The 19828-nt window shown below is 51.0% G+C and overlaps 1 protein-coding gene across 3 annotated transcripts in view; it reads left to right on the plus strand.

Moving 5' to 3' along the window:
* MIDEAS (mitotic deacetylase associated SANT domain protein) overlaps positions 1 to 19828 on the plus strand; it is a 64691-nt gene that overhangs the window by 36069 nt on the left and 8794 nt on the right. For all 3 annotated transcript variants that reach the window (XM_033107205.1, XM_033107207.1, XM_033107206.1), the window contains exons 2-9: positions 6619 to 8316; positions 9485 to 9784; positions 14807 to 15152; positions 17020 to 17086; positions 17564 to 17706; positions 17865 to 17968; positions 18451 to 18526; positions 19223 to 19311. In XM_033107205.1, coding sequence (XP_032963096.1) covers positions 6865 to 8316; positions 9485 to 9784; positions 14807 to 15152; positions 17020 to 17086; positions 17564 to 17706; positions 17865 to 17968; positions 18451 to 18526; positions 19223 to 19311 — 2577 coding nt within the window. In that variant the 5' untranslated portion in view covers positions 6619 to 6864. The remainder of the gene's footprint in view (positions 1 to 6618; positions 8317 to 9484; positions 9785 to 14806; positions 15153 to 17019; positions 17087 to 17563; positions 17707 to 17864; positions 17969 to 18450; positions 18527 to 19222; positions 19312 to 19828) is intronic.

Below are 19828 nucleotides of genomic sequence, written 5' to 3' on the forward strand. Positions count from 1 at the left end.
TCTCTCTTCACTGAACTGGCTGCTCTGTGCAGTAGGGACTGTGCCTTGTCTCTCCCGGGCATAGTGCTCAGCAAATGCTTGTTGAGTGGATGAAGGGAAAGTGAGCTGCAGGGCTGCAGAGGGTGTAGATGTGTAGGGTGTGTGGGGAGTAGGCAGGGCGAGACCATGTTGAAGGAGGCCCCTTTGAGTGAGCTCTGTATCGTGGCCCAGGGCAGAGTCTGACACTGGGGACTGCTCTCGACCTGCCAAGGAATCAGGCCTTTCCAGAAGAGGAGAGAGAAACTGGAGCAGGGTCTGATGGGCTGAGCCCTGGAAGACATAAAGAGAGTTGTGAGGAGACCAAGGGTCCCGCTCGTCCTCATGAGGCCTTCTCCAGAGGTTCAGTCACTTAAGGACCTGGCTGCAGGGACATTTGCTGCATTTATTCTGGAGAGAGCCTAAACCTATAAGCTTCACCACACTGTCTCTGGGTTCCTGAATGCTGTTGGGAGGAGTTTTCCTGGGCTGCCTGTGATCCTTTGTGGCCCTTGCCCAGGAGGGAGGCAGCCAGTCCCGCCAGGGTGGAAGCTGAGCTGGAGGCTCCCTCCTTTCTCGGCTCTGCCTGGGACTGTGTATTTTATCTGCCTCAGCTTCCCCAAGCTGAAACAGACCTGGTTATCTTGGCTTCTCATGGACATCCTGTGGGTGTTCGAGGGGCAGTGGGGAAGGGGGACAATAAAGGTTGACGCCCGAATGAACCCCTGAGAGTGCCTTAGACAAAGGATTCCCCTCTCACACATATCCACTTAAAAGCACCTCAGTGTTGGCTTTTTGTAGTCAGAGTTGAAACTGCAGCCAGCTCAAACCCTGGCCAAGACTTCTGAGCCTGACCAGCTTGATGGCCGTGACGCCTGGGACTCATGATTCCCTATCGGCCTGACCTCTCTGCCTTTCAGAGCTGAAGTTCAGCCTAGAGAAGTGATAATCCAGGGACTCTCTCGATTGGAGTGTGCAGATCATAGGGCCTGCTCTTTCACACCCCCAGGGCAAGTGACACTTCTAGGAAGCAGGTCCTCCTCTTTGTTGCTGGTGTCTCCTTCCTTATAGGTTTGCAAACCCTCTGAGAACAGAATTTATGTGTTCAGTGGCTTGGAGAAATGAGGCCCTTCAGCTTAGATGGGAACCCCTAGTTAGAGGGGGGCATGCAGCATTGCAGATGATGGCACTGTATCTGGAGGGAAGGTTTATCTAGGGCCTGGGCAACTCCAGCTGGTCCAAGATGGCAGTTCTAGGCCACTTGCCCAGTCTGGCTGTAGCCAAAGGCCCAGAGTATGAGATAGAGCTTTTCAGGATGTGAGCCTGGGCTGCAGGGCCAGCTGAGCCAAGCTGGGCTCCTCTTGGGAGGGCGTTTCTTCTGCCCCCCCCCCCCCCCCGGCTTCCCAGCCAGACACCTTGGTGTCTTGAGTCCCAGCCCAGCCATGTCAGGGCACAAGGAAACAGACCCCCAGGCTCATGTCCCTGACTGTGGTCTAGGCAGGGCTGTGGTCTAGCCTTGGAAGAAGAAAAATGAAGCCGGGGCAATGACAGGGCTGGCACTTTTCCAGTTGCCCTGCATGTGGTGTGGGGCAGCAAGTGACAGTCAGGAGCAGTTAGCCTGTGGGCCAGCAATTGGAAAAAGATTTGTGTTTAGCTTAGTTGGTGAGGGCCTGGGGTCACTGATAGGGTGGGGTGGGGTAGGGTTAGGAGGCAGCGCCTTTTTACTCTATCTCAGCATCATGGGGAGTCTGATCAGGGAGAGAGACTGGCAGTCAGGGCTGGGCATGAGCTCAGGGTGGACATGCTGGCCGTGAGTGCCTCTGCCCAGGCATGGCTCTGACTCACCTTGGGCGCAGTCTTGAATGAACATCCCAAGAGGCAGATAAAAGCCAAGTGCCAAGTACAACGCTCTGCAGACTCTGCCCATGTAGCTGGCTGGCTGCTGGAGACAAAGAAATAGGCATCTGGAATGTAGTGTGCTGAGTGTGTTGTCAGGAGTTTAGGAAGTATTAGGGGCTCATAGTGAAGCTCCTGGTTCAGCCATGGGGTGAGGGAAGACTTCTCCGAGAAAGCAGTGTCTGAGACCTGAAGGATGAGGAAGGACTTGGGCAGACGGCAAGGGTGGGAAGGCTTCCTAGGCACAGGTACTGCCGGGTCCAAGACCTGGAAACAAAGCGGAAACAGCAAGTTGGGGCAGGAACAGCACTGAATGAGGGCTCAAGTGTGGTGTGTTGAAAGAGGTGGCAGGAGCCCCAGTCTGCAGGGACTTGTGGGCGGGAGAGGGAGTTTAGGCTCTGTCATAAGATAACCCCTTTGGTGCTCAGGGAACTGGCTGGCCTAGAGATTTGGGACCTTGTTGGATGCCATACTTAGGTCTGTTTTACCTTGGGTTGGAGATACATGAGCTCTGATTCCCCCTCTTCCTAGTGCTGGCTTTGTGGGGCTGTGGGTGACCCACGTTGTGAGAGCAGGAGCTTGGAGCGTTAGCTCCAAGGGGTGGCGGATCCTCCAGTCAATTCTCATCCCCGTGTCAGCTGAGCCCGTGTGCAGCTGCTGGAACCAAGCTGGGTTCCTCCTTCCTGGCCTGTGTAACCTTGAGTCACAACAATCTTTTCTCTCAGATGGCCACACTGAATGCCTCAAGCTTGCAAGTGGCCCTGGTCCCCTGAATGGTCATGGCCTGGTGCCATCGCCCTGTGATGGGCTCTCCCAGCCAATGTTGGGCATGTGGCAGGGCTGCTGATGGCACACGGGGAGCAGTATGTGTTCGAGTTGCCGTCCCTGGACGGCATGGCGTCACCATCAGCACAGAACTCCCACCGGCCTTTCCAGCACCTTCCCTCATGTGTTTGTAAAACACATATGTGGGTTCAGCATTGTGTTCTTTTCTTGGTATACATTGCTATCTTCTGTAGAGAGAAAGTGCTCACTATAGATCCTCCTGAAAGCCTCATAAGTCCCCAGCCACTGATACCAGACTCTTACGTTGTCTTCTGCACAGGGGTATCCATGGGCCTGGTCAGGGACTGGTTGCAGCAGTGAGGCGCGTGGAGGACGGGGAGAGTGAGTGGAGCCGTGAGAGTCAAACAGATCGATAGAGTGGGTTGCAATGTCTGGGGCCCCATAGTGGCTGTGGGTTTCCTTTTGCAGTGTTCCTGCCTCTGTTGTCAAAGGCCCTGAAGCTAGTGCCGGGGGTGAGCTGCCTGCAGGAGTACCTCATTACACCCTCTTCCCCGCAGTCTCGGGGAGTTGGCCCATAGGTCGGCAGCCTTGGGAAGAGATGGCTTCCTTACATTTCCTCACTGTGAGGAAGGACAGGCTGATTTCCACTGGAGGGAAAGAGGAGCAGGGGTTGGGCAGAAGAAACTGGGGAGTCCACGCACAGAGGGAGTGGCTGAAGTGGCCCATGCAGCCTCAGTCCTTGCTGCAGGTGAACCTCCAACATCCACTGGCCACTCTGTGGTGAGGCCCCTTTCCTTCCCTCCCTTTCTGTAGGACTGAGGGTCTCAGCTAGATTGGAGGAGGATAGGACAGGTTTGCCTGGCAACAGTTCAGGCAGGGGTAAGGTTCTTCCCAGGGCAAGTGAGGAGGGATATCTGTGTCCAGAAAATCCTTACTCTGAGACAGTGCGGAGGGTGTTATGGGAGGAAGGTGTGCAGAAAACAACCTGGTGTCTTAGTGGCACGTCTTGGGGTTAAGGAATAAGGGCTTGGTCTTGGAGTCAGACAGACCTAGATTCAAGTCTTGGCTCTGCAGCTTAATTACTGTGTGACCATAGGCAAGTTACTTAGCCCCTCTGAGCTTCATCTAGTTCACCTGTAAAATGGAGATTAAAAATAACAATGCTTTGGCTTCATGCTGCCTTATAAGACTGTTTTGGGAATTAAACACATACAAAGCACTTATGCTCTGCCTGGCACAGGTGCATTATTATGGTTATAATTATTATTATTACTACTAAAAACAACTACCACTACTACTTAGTGCCATGCTGCCTTGGTGTGTCCCCTCCCCTCCTTCCTCCGGGTTCCCCAGGCATCTTCTACTCCTCTCCCCATCCCCCCAGGTAATGATCTTTCTTCTCTGAGGGTCCCACGTCTGTGTGTCCATGCTCTTAGCACTCTTAGCCATCCGGTGGAGGTGACCAGGAGGCCTCTGCAGAAGCTTCTGGGGCAATCCAGCCTCCCCAAAATTGTCCGCCTTGATTTCTTCTAAATGATTTGCTGGCCCAGCTTTGGAAACCTCTTCAGTGGCCCTCCTTGATGTGCAGGATAAGTGGTGGGAGGCAGAGCACCGGAGCTTAGCCCCTCTGGGCCAGACCTACCAGCTGCAAGTGAGCCAGCCTGGGGTGGGGGCGTGTGTTAGATGGGCAGGAGCAGCCCTGCCCTAGGGCCCCATTCACAACCTCCACTCCCATCTCCCTTAGCTTAATGTGCAGAGCCTGCCCTCCACTAGGCAATGAGTGGCCATCCTGTGTCTGGAGCCTAGGCAGCTGGGTATCCTCCAACAGCGCACACTTGCACGTGCACCAGGACCCATCTACCACGTGGGCCTTCTCTTTCCCCAGCCCCCAAACCCGTGCTGTGGCTCACAGGGAAACAGGGCTGTGGTGGGGGTGGGGTTAGTGGGTATCTGTACTGTTTGGGGTGGGGAGGCACAAGTGAGTGTGGGTGTCTGAGGGGCTCCCAGCCCCCTAGAGGCACGTGGACTTTCCAGCCTACCCTGGGCACCCTCCCCTCCCCTCTCCTCCCCACCTCTGGAGCATGTTCTTCCTGCCTCTCTCTTGCTCTGCCTACTGCCTACTCGTACTTCTAGTTCGTTCATGTGACTGGGGAGGCAGAGCCCGACTCCTGTAGCCGGGACAGCCCCATCATGCAGCTTCAGGATGGTGCTCAGGGTTATTATTTTCAACTGTGGGCTGGCTTTTGGGTCTCTGCTCTGAATTGGGTTGGCTGTCAGGGAATGAGAGTTTAAAAGCAAGAGAAAGGGGTTTGGTTTCTGTGGCCCTCAGCTCTCTGCTTGTCCAAATCCTCCTCCCCCTTGTGCCTGCGCCAGCGTGACTTGGATGCCCTCTTAGCCTCTCTCCATCCTCCAACTTCCACATGTGACTACAAAGGGGGGTGCAAATGGGAGAGTATCTCTCTCTTACTCTCTCTCTCACTTCTGGGTTGGGAGCTGAGAAAGGAAATGGAGGAGGAAGTTCCTCCCCTTCTGGGTGCCGGGTGAAAGTGAAAGGTAGGCAGGGGGCCTGAAGTGAGTCACGCAGCTTGGGGAGGGGAAGGGCTGGGGAGCTGTGAGAGGGGAAGGGCTGAGGAGCTGCGGAAGCCTGCACTGGAGCGATAGCACTGCAGCCTCCCTGGGGCCGGGGCATCGCAGGGTGTAGCCGGGGTTCGTACCAGTGCCTCCCCGGTACCGCCCAGCCCCGGCCCTCCTCTGCTCTCTGCTGGTTTCCTGGCAACTCCTGGGCTGTAGAGTGACCTGCAGCATGTAGGGACTGAGGTCTGAGTTTGGCCTGGACCTGCAGATTTATGCTCCAGGGCTTCCTGAGCTTCCCTCCCCTCTCCTGCAGGCCTGACTGGCTCAGGACCAGAATGTTAGTGTGGGGAAGAGGTGGGTCCTGTACATCCCACCCTCACCGACTAATCAGGGAGGAAAATAAAACCCTCTCTGAAGAAAGAAAAAGTCTTTGAAAATACATTCAAGTAATAAAAATATATGTAAGCTATACTGGTCTCGATTCTATGTTCTGTAGCAAGATAAATAGAGCAACCTGTTTTTTGTTTTGTTTTTTAATCAAGTTAGAAAACAAACAGAAACACTCATAAGTACTATGAGTACTTTAGTCACACCATGTCATAGAGAAACTTCTGGACCTAAGTTCTAACAGTCTGTACCCCCTGAGTCTCTAGGTATTCCTTTCTCAGGATGCCAGCCAGATGTTTGGCAGGGTGGGTGGGGTCTGCTAACCAGCTACCCTGCAGGATCCTGCCTCCTTCCAGCCAGGGCTGCAAAACAGGTTCCTGTGCTCATTTGGGGAAGACTCTGGCAGCCACAGTCCCACCAAGCAGCTCCTCCCAGGGGTGGGGCTAGGATTGCACACACCCTTCTGGGCCCTCACCTGCAGCATCAGAGTAAAGGACTTGAGGACTTGAGCCTAGCTCTGGGCCCTGGACTCTGCAAGGACTTGGTGGGCTCCTGATTCTGAGGTCACAAAGTTGGGAATGACCCCTGTTCACTTTCTGTGTCTGAGATGTGCTTGGAGCATCAGAGGAGGCACTGGTTGAATAAAGCTCCTTCTGGGTCTGGTGGGGAGGCTACTGCCTGGACAGGTGAGAGAGGAACAGGCCTGGTTTCCCAGTGGGCTGAAGCCTGGCTTAAGAGGAGAAAGGAGCCCAACATGGCTTTTGTCACCCCTATTCCCAGCTTGATCTCAGGGGCTCAGGCTGAATCTCAGCCCCACTTGCCCCAGTGGCAGGTGCCTTTGTGCGATGTACAAATTACACAACTAAATACACCACAGGCTTAGAGGCCCCTCCCTTGTGCTAACATCTGCGGCATCCTGGGAAGCTGTGGCTGACACTATTATTATTCTTCTGTCTGCAGCCTCCAGGGTCCTGTGGAGCATCATGAACTGGGAAGAGCAGACAACCTCAAGAGTGTCTCTGTGAAGAGGAAGGAAGAGCCAGCAGTTCTTTCTCCCTGTGCCTGACCATTTCCCAGCATTTTCCTCTGCCCCTGCTCTGCTGCCACTGGCTCCTGGACGAGGGCGGGGCTTCCAGCAGAACCTTCCCCCAGGGGATGGGCAACTGGTAAAGTAGGTCTCACTACGGGGGCCCAGTTGGCCACACCATGAACCTCCAGGCCCAGCCCAAGGGTCAGAACAAGCGCAAGCGTTGCCTCTTTGGGGACCAGGAAGCAGCTCCCAAGGAGCAGCCCCCACCCCTTCAAGCTCCACAACAGCCTCTGGCACCTCCACAGTCCACCAGAGTGAAGGAGGAGCCTTATTTTGGGCACGAGGGTCCGACAGGGGCCGCCCCTGCCTCCCAACCTGTGGAACTACCTAACAGCCTGGCCCTGCTGAACTCCGTGGTGTATGGGTCTGAGCGGACCACGGCGGCCATGTTGTCCCAGCAGGTGGGCTCAGTCAAGTGGCCCAACTCTGTGATGGCTCCAGGGCGGGGCCCGGAGCGCGGAGGGGGTGGGGGTGTCAGTGATAGTGGGTGGCAGCAGCAGCCCGGCCAGCCTCCACCCCACTCAACCTGGAACTGCCACAGCCTTCCCCTCTACGGTGGACACAAGGGCAGCCCCCATCCTGGCATGGGGATCTCTACCTACTATAACCACCCTGAGGCACTGAAACGGGAGAAAGGAGGGGGGCCGCAGCTGGACCGCTACGGAAACTCAGTGCGGCCAATGATGCCACAGAAGGTGCAGCTGGAGGTAGGGCGGTCGCAGGCGCCCCTGAACTCTTTCCATGTGGCCAAGAAGCCCCCGAACCAGACGCTGCCCCTGCAACCCTTCCAGCTGGCGTTCGGCCATCAGGTGAACCGGCAGGTCTTCCGGCAGGGCCCACCGCCCCCCAATCCCGTTGCCGCCTTCCCTGCACAGAAGCAGCAGCAGCCCCAGCAGCAGCCGCAGCAGGCAGCCCTGCCTCAGATGCCGCTCTTTGAGAACTTCTACCCCATGCAGCAGCCGCCCTCTCAGCAGCCCCAGGACTTTGGGCTGCAGCCGGCCGGGCCACTGGGACAGTCCCATCTGGCTCACCACAGCATGGCACCCTACCCTTTCCCCCCCAACCCTGACATGAACCCGGAACTGCGCAAGGCCCTCCTGCAGGAGTCAGCCCCGCAGCCTGTGCTACCTCAGGCCCAGATCGCCTTTCCCCGCCGCTCCCGTCGCCTCTCAAAGGAGGGCGTCTTGCCTTCCACCACCCTGGATGGGGCTGGCACCCAACCTGGGCAGGAGCCTGCCAACCTGTTCCTACATCACTGGCCCCCGCAGCAGCCACCCCCTGGGCCCCTGGGGCAGCCCCATCCTGAAGCCCTGGGATTCCCGCTGGAGCTAAGGGAGTCGCACTTGCTGTCTGATGGGGAGAGACTGGCACCTAACGGTCGGGAACGGGAGGCTCCCGCCATGGGCAGCGAGGAGGGCATGCGGGCAGTGGGAACGGGGGACTGTGGGCAGGTGCTACGGGGTGGAGTGATCCAGAGCACACGACGGAGACGCCGGGCGTCCCAGGAGGCCAATTTGCTGACCCTGGCCCAGAAGGCAGTGGAGCTGGCCTCAATGCAGACCGCAAAGGTAAGAATGGCGTGGGGCGGGGCCAGATGTGGCAGACGGCGGGGTGACCGGTGTCTGGGGCCAGGGGAGAGCGACTGACTCCAGGTCCACAAGGGTAGCTTTCTCACGTCATTGAAGGAAATGAAGGAACCCATACATTTCAGGGAGTTCTGAACTCCCTGCATGCAAAGAATCTCTACCTAGGTGCATCCATACCTGAAGGAAGACGAAGTTTATACACACACAGGGCTGTGTACAGAAAAGTGGAATACACCATGGTGGGTTAGCTTCCTCATTTGAGACTTGAAGGTCTGGGAGTAGTGGGAGGTGAAACCGTTTCCAGATCTAGTATGCTAAAAGACAAGAATATGGTAGTCATCACATAGGTGATTATACTTGTCAAAATGCATCGGACTCTAGTTAAAAATAGGTGCGTTTTGTTGCACATAAATTATATTCCAATAAGGTTGATTTAAAAAAATAACTGGGGAAGAAGAATGATCAGAATGTGATCTTATAGTTTCTATGTTGTACTTATAGTTTTTTTACTTGATCACAAATAATTTATCATCAAACCCTATGACGGGGATGCTGCCGTTTATCCTGTTTCATTGCTAAAGAAGCTGAGCCCCAAGTGGGATTTCCCAAGGTCACAAACCTAGCTTAGAAGCCCAGTATCTCACTCCAAAGCTAGTGTTTGCCCCTTCCTTCACTCGAAGTCTCAGCCCCCGATACCTGTAGGGTTAGACTGACATGTAGGAGGCTGCAGAACTTGACTTCAGCCAGTAGCCAATGGGGAAATAGATACAAAGATCACCCTTCCTTGGCCACAGGTCCCTTGCTTACTTTCTTTTGCAGAAATATGTTTTGAATATGTAGATAGTATTTCACGTGCCACTCACTGCAGGCCAAGCAAAACACATCTGTAAGGCACTTGTGGCTGAGATGGTCACCTGGGGACCTGCTCCAGGCCAGGATGGGGGGCCCCGACAGAAGGGAGGTTATGGAAAGTGTGTGGGAATGTGGTGGGAGAAAAGGTGGTCAGGGAAAGGCCACGTTGTCAAAGAACATTGGGAATTATCATGGGTATTTTAGTCCCTGAATCAAATGGGACTGGCAGTCCTAGATCAGCAAATCAGGACTTACCTTCTGAACCTCACTTCCATTCACCCTCCCTTCCCTTCTCCAGGATGCCAATGGCTGTGAGGAGAAGCGGAAAAGTGTATTGGCTTCAACTACCAAGTGTGGGGTGGAGTTTTCTGAGCCTTCCTTAACTGCCAAGCGAGCACGAGAGGACAGCGGGATGGTGCCCCTCATTATCCCGGTGTCTGTACCTGTGCGGACTGTGGACCCAACTGAGGCGGCCCATGCTGCAGGTGTTGACGAGGACGGGAAGGGTCCTGAACAGAACCCCACTGAACACAAGCCATCGGTCATTGTCACCCGCAGACGGTCTACCCGTATCCCCGGGACTGATGCCCCAGCTCAGGTATGAGGCTCCCCATGCAAACACCTCCAGTATCTAGTGCTCCTGGGTACCTGGGGACCCTGTAGGGAAAGGAAACATGACAGTACAGGAGCCATTCAAGCAACCCGTGGGGATACCATTTGTATTTTCCACACTAAACTCTGGACAAATGCACTTATGGGGGAAAATGAGACAGTTTTATCCTTGGAATTGGGACTGTCTAGGAAAATCTAGGATGTGTGACTCTCATTTCAGGTCAGCACATTTTGATTGGGCCTCTAATATGGGTCAGGCTCTGTGCTTGGCACTGGGAGGTAGAGATGTTTGCTTGTTCTGTCCATACAAACATGTATGTTGAAATCTCCCACTAAGATTGAGGTTTTGTCTATTTCTTTTTTTACTTCTGTCAGTATGTGTTATACGTTTTGATGCAGTGTTGTTAATTGCATACTCATTTAGAACTGGATTAGACACTTTATCTTTATGAAATGTTTCTTTTTACCTTTAGTAATCATTTTGCCTTTTAAAATCAGCTGTGTCAAAATATTTGGCTTTCTTTTTGGTTAGTGTTGGGGCAAGGGCAATGAAATGTGTATCTCTTCCATCTTTTTGCTTTCTGCCTTTCTGTATCCTTCTACTTAAGGTGTATCTTTCAAGTGGCATATAATTGGGGCTTATTGTCTGTTCTAATAACCTTTGTCTTTTAATTAGAGTATTGATACAGTTTACATTTAATGCAATTACTGATATACTTGAGTTTGAATCTACCATCTACTGTTTGCTTTCTTTTTATCCTATCCTACTTTTCTATGTTCCCTTTTCCCCCCTTTTTTTCTTTTCCTTTGGAGTGATTGGATTTGTAGTTCCATTTCTCTTCTTTATTAATTCATTAGTTATTTATTACTCTCTTAGCGATGACCCTAGCAGGCTTTCTTACCTGGATTTCTGTGAGAGAAGCCCTATAGAAAGGGATTTGAGTGACTGTTTTCTCAATTCTCTGGAGGATGGTACAAAGCTACTGTGTTTCCCCAAAAATAAGACCCAGCCAGACAATCAGCTGTAATGCATCTTTTGGAGCAAATATTAATATAAGATCTGGTATTATATTAATATCATATCATATATCATATCATATCATATATTATATAAGACCCGGTCTTATTTTACTGTAAGTATACTTATTTACTATAAAATAAGACCGGGTCTTATATTAATTTTTGCTCCAAAAGATGCATTAGAGCTGCTTGTCCGGCTAGGTCTTATTTTCGGGGAAACAGAGTAGTACCTACCATTCTAGATGTATAGGAGAGAAGTTAACTCATTACATACAGTGAATGCCTTAAGACATTAGGCTTAATTCTCTGGTTGAGAACGGCTACTAGACCCTTCAGGTATGAGGGGCTTATTGAAAACATGTGTTCTTGGCTTATTGAAATCTAATATAAGCTAGTATTTTACCTCTTCCCAGACAGTGCAGAGTTCTTACAACACTTTTAACTCCATTTCCCACTAATCCCTAAATTGTAGAATTACTGACATATATTTTCATTCTCCATATATTTTTAACATTGACAGGACATTATAGCATTATTGTTTTGTTCAGTTGTTCATTTTAGATTTACTCAAATATTTACGTCTTTGTTGCTTTTCATTTCTTCCCATATATCCAGGCTTCCATATCATATCATTTATATGCAACTTTAAGAACATCCTTAGTATTTCCTTTAGTATGAATCTGTTAGTGATGAATATTATTTCTCTTTGATTGTCTGGAAAGGTTTTTATTTCACCTTCATTTTTCAAGGGTAACTTTGTTGGATAGAGAATTTTGTTGGTAGTTATTATGGCAAATTTAAAGATATCATTCCATTGTCTTCAGGCTTCCATTGTAGTTACAGTATTAAAAAATCACTATCAGCCATATTGTTGCTCCTCTGAATGTAAGTTGTGTTTTTATCTTGTTGCTTTTAAGATTTTTTTTTTTTTGGTCATTCATTTTCAGCAGTTTTGCTGTGATACCTAACTGTGGTTTTCTTATAGTTATCTGGTTTAGAGTTTGTAGTGCTTCTTGAATATTTCTTCTGCCCCATTTTCTCTCTCTTCTTCTGGGACTCCAGTTATACATTTGTTAGAGCTTTTCACTGTGTCCCCTATTTTGTCTGCCATGCACTTTTATAGATTTTCCATTTTTTTCTTAGTCTGACCTATCGTTCAGTTCACCAATTCTCTCTTTAAATGTGTCTAATGTGTAGTTAAGTCCATTCACTGAGTTCTTACTTTTAATTATTTTGTTTTTTAGTTACCAATTTTCCATTTGGTTCACTTTTAGTTTCTAGTTCGTTGATGAGTTTCTTGGCCTTGCCTTTTATTTTATTGCATAACTTAAGCATAGCTTTCTTAAAGTTTATTTCTATTTCTGATAACTCCCTTAATTGGATACTCCGGGTCTGTTTTATCTGTGATTTCTTACTTTTAAATCACATCTTGTTTTCTTGTATATCTGGTTATTTTTTATTGAATGTCAGACATTACATGTGGAAAAATATTGAGATAATTAAAGACTCTGGATGATGTTCTCCTCTTCCAGAGAGAATTTATCTTTGCATCTGACAGATAGCAAAGAGCACCAACACTTCTGGATTACTTTAATTTAATCAGAGATTAAATTATGGTAGAGATGATGTGATTTGAAGCTGGGCATTATTCCACGTGAGGACTAGTCTCTATTTCTGATTCACCTTTATTCTGAGGATATAGCCCTTTGGAGTTCCAATCCAAAGCCAGAGAGATTTACCAGGCTCTCCTTCAAACCTGAAACTCCCAAGTTTTATTGTGCTAGCTCCATGAATTTATTAAAAACTCTGCTCAGTTTCTCAGCTTCTCAGTTGCCTCTTCCAGTAACAGCATCTACTCTAGGGAAAACACAGCTCTAAATGCTGCTTCGCCTCTTTGACTTTCCTTCTTTTCCTGGATCTTGGCTGTTTAATTCTTTTCCAACTTATTTACTCTGATACCTTCAGAAATGTGGTTTTTATATTGAGTCCAGATTTTCTAGTTCCTTTCAGCTAGAGAGTAGGCCTGCATGCCTGTTCTCTGCAACAGAGAGGGGAGCTCCCAGGTTATCATGAGCAGCATAGTCTCCACTCTCTGAGGTCTTATTCTCTGGTTGGGGGAAAGTTTGTGGTAGAGGCTGGAGGCTGGAGGCCTGGGAAGCTTGTCCTGAGGATGGGCAGGAAGGAGCCTGAGCCACTACGCAGCTCAACACACTCATTTCGAAGATGAAGAAATAGGTCCAGAAAAGGCAAGAGACTTAACTAAGGTCAAACAGCCAAATAATGGCAGAGCTAGCCCTGGAATTTGGATCTCCTGAATCCCTGTCCATGAGTACTTTCATTTCAGTACAGCAGGCTTTGGGGGGAGATTTATTTTTTGTTTAGTTATTTTTTCCTTGTAATACAGAAATTTTCAGTCTTGCACTGAAACCCCAATATTTTACCATCAGAATATGGTCAATCTTCTTTCATCTGTACCTCCACTTCTCCCGGCCACTGGATTTTTTAGAAGCAAATCCCAAACATCACATCATTGCATCCATAAATACTTTGGTTTGTATATGAAGTACATCATACATAAAGTCCTTCCTTCCTTCCTTCCTTCCTTCCTTCCTTCCTTCCTTCCTTCCTTCCTTCCTTCCTTCCTTCCTTCCAATAATCTCAATACCATTATCACACCTAAAAAAAGCAATATGAAAAATATTATCAAATATTCAGAATAGTTTAAATCCATTTCCCCTATTATAAAATTATAAATCATTACAGCTAGCTGAGTTCATGCTAGATTTCCTGTCGAGCAAGTTTGGGGGCCTTTGACTCTACTGCATTTCTTTTTTTTTTTTTCTGTGTAATCATCTTGTTCCCCTAAGGGAGGACGAATGAACAATATGATTTTGTACTAGTCTGCAGAAGAGCAGAGAGGGCACACATGACTAAAGGACATGCCCAAGGCCTCATGGGGAATCAGGGCCCTCCACTGGACGGTCTTGTGGGAGTAGGAACTTGGGAAGGGAAAAGCCTGTTATTCCCAGGCCCACTCAGTCAAATGGCCACCCTCACCTGTTGGCAGACTGTGCACCCAAGGAGGTGATCTGAATGTCACAGACCCCTGCAGGGCTCTATTCCCTTACAGCCCTGCCTTCTATTCTGTATGGAGGCCCATGAGGCATACTAAGCAGGAAGAAGTGTAAGCCAGGAGGGCTAATCTTGGACAGCATGAGTGGGCTAGCCTCTGATAGTAGGACTAATGCTATGAGAACAAAAGTTCTTTGAGGGACAGGACTGTCTTGTTAGACATAGGTCCCATGCTCAGCTTGGGTCTTATCCTACAGTAGGGACTTCCATCTAATGCAGAGCCTGGAGTTTAAGTAGTGATAGCAGCCAGTTTTATTGAGTAACTACTATGTACCAGGGACTGTTCTCAATGATTTCCACGTATTAATTCATTTAGTCCTCATAGCTAGCCCATTAGGTAGGCACTTATTAATTAGTCCCATGTTAAAAATGATGATGAATAGAGAATTAAGTAATTTATTTTAAGTGGCAAGTAAAGAAGGTAAGACACCAGTCCAAGTAATCCAGCTCCGGAGGCTGGGCCCTTACCTAATGTAGTCCCCTGCCCTATAATATACTTTACAGCAGGGGCCTGGAACAATGGCCTGTGGCCCAAATTCAGATGTAAGAATGGTTTTTACATTTTTAAAGGATTGTTTTTTAAAATGCAGGGAGAGCCACGGGAAGAAGAAAAAACAAACCATATGTGGTCCACAAAGCTTAAATTTACTGTTTGGCCCTTGATAGAAACAGTTTGCTGACCTCTGCCCTGGAGGAGGCAATAAGAAGGGCTTTGGTACCAGCTCCCTGTCTCAGGCTTGCCTTGATGGGTGTGGTGGGCAGAATAAGTTCCAAAGGTGGGATCAGTAAGCGGTGGTCCAGACTCCAGTTTCCGAGGATAGAGGCTGAGCCATCCTGGTTCTGTTTCCTTCTCCAGGCTGAGGACATGAATATCAAGATGGAGGGGGAAACTTCGGTGCGGAAACCAAAGCAACGGCCCCGGCCTGAGCCCCTGATCATCCCCACCAAAGCGGGCACTTTCATCGCCCCTCCTGTCTACTCCAACATCACCCCCTACCAGAGCCACCTGCGTTCTCCTGTCCGCCTGGCCGACCACCCCGCTGAGCGGAGCTTTGAGCTGCCCCCCTACACACCACCCCCCATCCTCAGTCCTGTGCGGGAAGGCTCTGGCCTCTACTTCAATGCCATCATGTCAACCAGCAGTATCCCAGCCCCTCCTCCCATCACGCCAAAGAGTGCCCATCGTACTCTGCTCCGCTCTAGTGAGTGACCCCGCCTCAGCTGCCATGGGGGCAGGGATGAGACTCAGTTTATGGGGCTGCTGGGGACGGGGCTGGAATACTGTGGGAAAAGCGGCTCTGCTCTGAGAGAGACAAGGAGGTTGTCCTGGTTCAAGAACACGTAGGAGTCGGGGAAGGAGGGGTCAGCTCAGCCGCTTGGTGCAAATCCCAGTTGCACCCTTTACTGTTACATCCCTGTGCAAGTCATTTCAACTCCATATCCCTCAGTTTCTCCAGCGTTTAAAAGAGGATTAAATTAGGCGTTTAAATTAACAGCGTTTAAATTAGGACTATTTGGTTGATGATGAAATTGCCAATGTTCAACGATTTTTAGATCCACAAATAGCAGTTTTCTATGGTTCAACCTAATATCTGCCTCACAGGGTTGTAGTGAGGTTCAGATGCATTAACACGTGTAAAATACTTACCATCATGCCTCGTGTGTCATGTTTGTCCGTAATATGTGCCAGATCCTGTCTCCTGGGTCTCTTAAGCAGTCATTTTGGCAGACACTCTGGCTCACCTGGGTGGTGAATTGCTGAAAAATGTTGCCCACCCCACAGAAGGATCTATTTCCTCTGAAAAATGGGATAATGCTATTTCTTAGGGTGGTGGGAGTAAACACTTAGAGGTAGCACGGGGGTGAGGTGGTGCCCTCACTGGTTTAACCTCTGACCCTGACCTCACCCATGGCTTAGTTCTCTGGTGCCCCCTAGTGTGTGTGGGTGTGAAATGGCTCAGCCCAGCTGGGGCCTTCTGCCCTCCCACTTCCACTGGAGGCTTTGAAGCTTCTCTTCCTGCTTGGGTTGTGCAGGAAGAAGTCACTATAAAGACCAGATTTGCAGCAAAGAAGAGGTCTGTCCATGCATGAGTATTTATCGAGCACTTAGGTGTAAAGCCTTGAACGGGGTCCTATGAGAGCTGCATTAATGTATGGGACGGTCTGTTCTAAGGAGAATATGAGGTCATTAGGGAGTTGACATGGAGGCCTAGGAGACAGAAAAGCAGAGGTTCTGTGCAGTGTGAGATCAGCTGTCAGTGAGTGAAACAGACCCTAAGCTCTGAAGCCTGCAGAGGCTGCTAGCCTGGAGTGGGGAGGAAACTGTTCAGGAGAGGGTGGGGCTAGAACTGAGCTTGAACTATGAAGGGGGTGGGGAGGGCGCACTAGGCAGCGGAAATGAGTGGTGCAAAGGCCTGGAGGTAGGACTGTGCAGGGAGAGTGAGGAGCCACGCGTAAGCAGTCTGCTAGGATCCAGGGTCCAGGCAAGAGGGTGATGGGAGGCAGAGACGGAAGGGGCCCGCTGAGGAGCGCAGGTTTCATCTCACTTTGCAGAGAGGAGCCAGCAGAAATTTTGGTTTTGGAGCAAGGGAGTGTCTTGACCATGTGGGGCATTAAGAAGATTAGCTCAGGTGAAACTGAGGCAGTGAAGCCAGCAAGGAACTGAGAAGGTAATTATGCAACAGCGATCCCCTTCCTCACCTCGCTCGGGTGCCGAAGGTTTCAGCCTCTTTACTAGAGCAACCACAGTTTAATGTTGGAGTTAATTCCGGAGTGTGGGAGCTCCGGGGTTTTGTGCATGATTTCATTCCATCCGCACATTAACCTCAGGCGATAGGTCGTAATAACCCCTGTCAGCATGTATTTGGTAGTCACAGTTAGTCATCATGTCACCACTGCAGGCTGTGAAGCCACCGGGATTCAGGGTACCTGATTTCCAAGTGTGAACCTCCGTAAGTCACCACTGTGACTCTATAGAGCAGCCACTTAGGGTTGGGGTGCAGGGGGCAGGGGGTGTGCTTTGCTGACGGGAGGAGAGTGCCGTTTACCAACCTGCCTTTTGTCCCATAGATAGCGCTGAAGTCACCCCGCCTGTCCTGTCTGTGATGGGGGAGGCCACCCCAGTGAGCATTGAGCCGTAAGTGCAGCCCTGCCTCTGACCCATGGTGTGAGGGTGGCCGAGTGGGGTCTAGTGCATTCAGGCCCTGCGAGAAAAAGAGGGTTCTGCGGGACCTGCAGAGGGCTGAGCAGGCCTCTGGGCTTTACTTTCCTCACCCTGCTTCTGTGTGGAAGTCACAAGGAAAGGAAGAGACCAGCTCAGTTTGAATTTGCCTCTGAGGAGAATTAGAAGGGTAGTCTGAGAGACTCCTTCTCTGTCTGTAAATCTGGAGCGTCTTCTCCCTTTTCCAAACTCTGGGCCTTGTCTTTCTGGCAGTCCCAGGTGCCTCTGGCCAGGCTATTCTCTCTAAAGCCAGATTCCTTTACACCCAGCTGAGGCCTTGCCTTGCTCAGCCTCTGGCAGCTGCCCCCTGCATATTTTCCTGTCCCCAGGGAGAAAGTCAGGTTCCCCATCCCACAGGCGAGGCCTCACTCCCGGCCTTTTCCACCCCTGCAGACGGATCAACGTGGGCTCTCGGTTCCAAGCGGAAATCCCCTCAATGAGGGACCGTGCCCTGGCAGCTGCAGACCCTCACAAGGCCGACTTGGTGTGGCAGCCATGGGAGGACCTAGAGAACAGCCGGGAGAAGCAGAGGCAAGGTGAGAGAGGACCTGAGCCTGGAAGTGAGGGTGGGCTGTTGGGTAGGTGCGTGGGCTAGGCCTAGGCCTAGGCCTAGCCCCAGCCCTGCCCAGCCCTAAAAGTGATTTCCTCTCCTCTCTCCCCTTGCTCGCTCCCTTACTTGCTCCCTCGAATCCAGTGGAAGACCTGCTGACAGCGGCCTGCTCCAGCATTTTCCCTGGAGCTGGCACCAACCAGGAGCTGGCCTTGCACTGTCTGCACGAGTCCAGGGGAGACATCCTGGTGAGACACTGCCCCTGGTGTTGGGAGGGACCCTCAGGGAGACTGGCATGGAGCCAGGCCTGCTGGTATGCAGACATAGACATACTCTGGTCTGGTAGACAGACCAGAGAGGCTGACCAAGTTGGGGGTTGTAGGTGCTCCACCCAAAGGAGCCCTAGTTCCAGACTTTGCTGTGCAGGGTCCTCCCATCCACCCTAGTCCCTGATTCTGGGTCAGTGGGTCTCTACCCTCAGAAAGGGCTGTCACTGAGGGCCTTCTCTACCTGTGGCTGCCTGCCTTGGGGGCCACCTGTTCCCTCTTAAGAGGCCCTGCAGCCTGGTTCCTGAGGAGTCCCATCCCCTGTGATCTTGCCGGCCTGCCAAACCTCTTACCTTAGCAGCTAAGGGGGGCAAGAGTCAGTGCCCACCCTATCAGAGGCCTGAGAAGTCCCTGTAAGTTTTGCCCACCAAGAAGCCCTGACCTTTTCTTCACTTCCCTTTCAGGAAACGCTGAATAAGCTGCTACTGATAAAGCCCATGAGGCCCCACAACCACCCACTGGCAACTTATCACTACACAGGTGGGCCTGGCCGGGGGGGGCATAAGGGCCCAGAGCCTCAAGGGGTCTCCAACATCAGTGGGGCCCAGCTTAGTGCTGAGTCACAACTCTGGGTTGGGAGGTAGGGGCTGGATAAGCCAAGAGCCAGAGTGAGGGAACTGACATCAAAGCTGCGGTACCTCTCAAGGGGCTTCCTGTGCTCTGGAGGGAAAGAGAGAAGGGTGTGGGCAGGTGGGAGCCCTTCCAGGCAAAGCCCAGGGCAAAGTACAAGGGACAGGAACCCGGGGAGTGCCATTCAAGGTGCCTGGACCTTAGATAACCCCTGGAGTGCCATGTCCTGTTCTGGATCCTGTGCTTTAAGACGGATATTGACTAAGGGGGCAGAATCATAGCAGCCACTGTTCCTGACCCCTGTCGAGTGGTACATGTCATTGCCAGGCAGAGGACCAGAGGTTTACATGTATTATTTCATTTAGTCCGCACCACAGCTGGAGAGGCGGCTTCTATGACTAGTTCCCATTTCACAAGTGAGGGGAGTGAGGCTCGGAGGCTAAGCAACATGACTTGTAAGTGGCAGAAGCAGGATGTGGTTCCAGCTTTCAAATGCGGCAGAGACCGTGGATGGATGACCTCACACTTGTCTGCTGGTCAGAATCGCCCCCGCAGTGCTCACAGGTCTGCCTACCTCACTACCCTGGCTCCCTGTTTGCCCCACAGGCTCCGACCAGTGGAAGATGGCTGAGAGGAAGCTGTTCAACAAGGGCATTGCCATCTACAAGAAGGATTTCTTCTTGGTGCAGAAGCTGGTGAGCTGGGGCTCTGTTTCAGGGGCAAGTGTGGGGCAGCAGCTGCCTGCATGATTTGGGGCTCCCTCTGCCCATGGGGGCCTTCAGTTGCTTACCAAGTCCTCTTCAGAAGCAGTGAGAGAAGTGCCACTAAGTAGCCTCAGAGACAATTTTCTAAACAAAACAAGAAGGAAAAGAGATCAGGACTTTCCCCCCTGGGTTCTAAGCCCCTTTCCCTCACCTTACGGTAGTGTGGCCACGCTCGGGGGTCTCCATCCAGATGGAGGCTTGAATCTGACAGAGTGATGTCAAATGTAAAGTAGTGACATGCCTAAGGGAGAGCAAGAAGACAGACATGAGCCATTCCCTCGGGGGCTCGGGTACATCAAGGCCCACAATCAGTATGTAGGAGGAGAGCTCACCCTAAGATGAGAAGAACTGAGAGCCAAAAAGCCACTGTGGCACTGACCTGGCAGGGGCCTCTGCCCACTTCTTATCAAACCCAGGGCTTCTTTCTAGTATTTCAGGCCCCAGCCTA

This window comes from Rhinolophus ferrumequinum, chromosome 6, assembly GCF_004115265.2.
Source record: "Rhinolophus ferrumequinum isolate MPI-CBG mRhiFer1 chromosome 6, mRhiFer1_v1.p, whole genome shotgun sequence".
In the NCBI taxonomy this organism is placed as follows: domain Eukaryota; kingdom Metazoa; phylum Chordata; class Mammalia; order Chiroptera; family Rhinolophidae; genus Rhinolophus; species Rhinolophus ferrumequinum.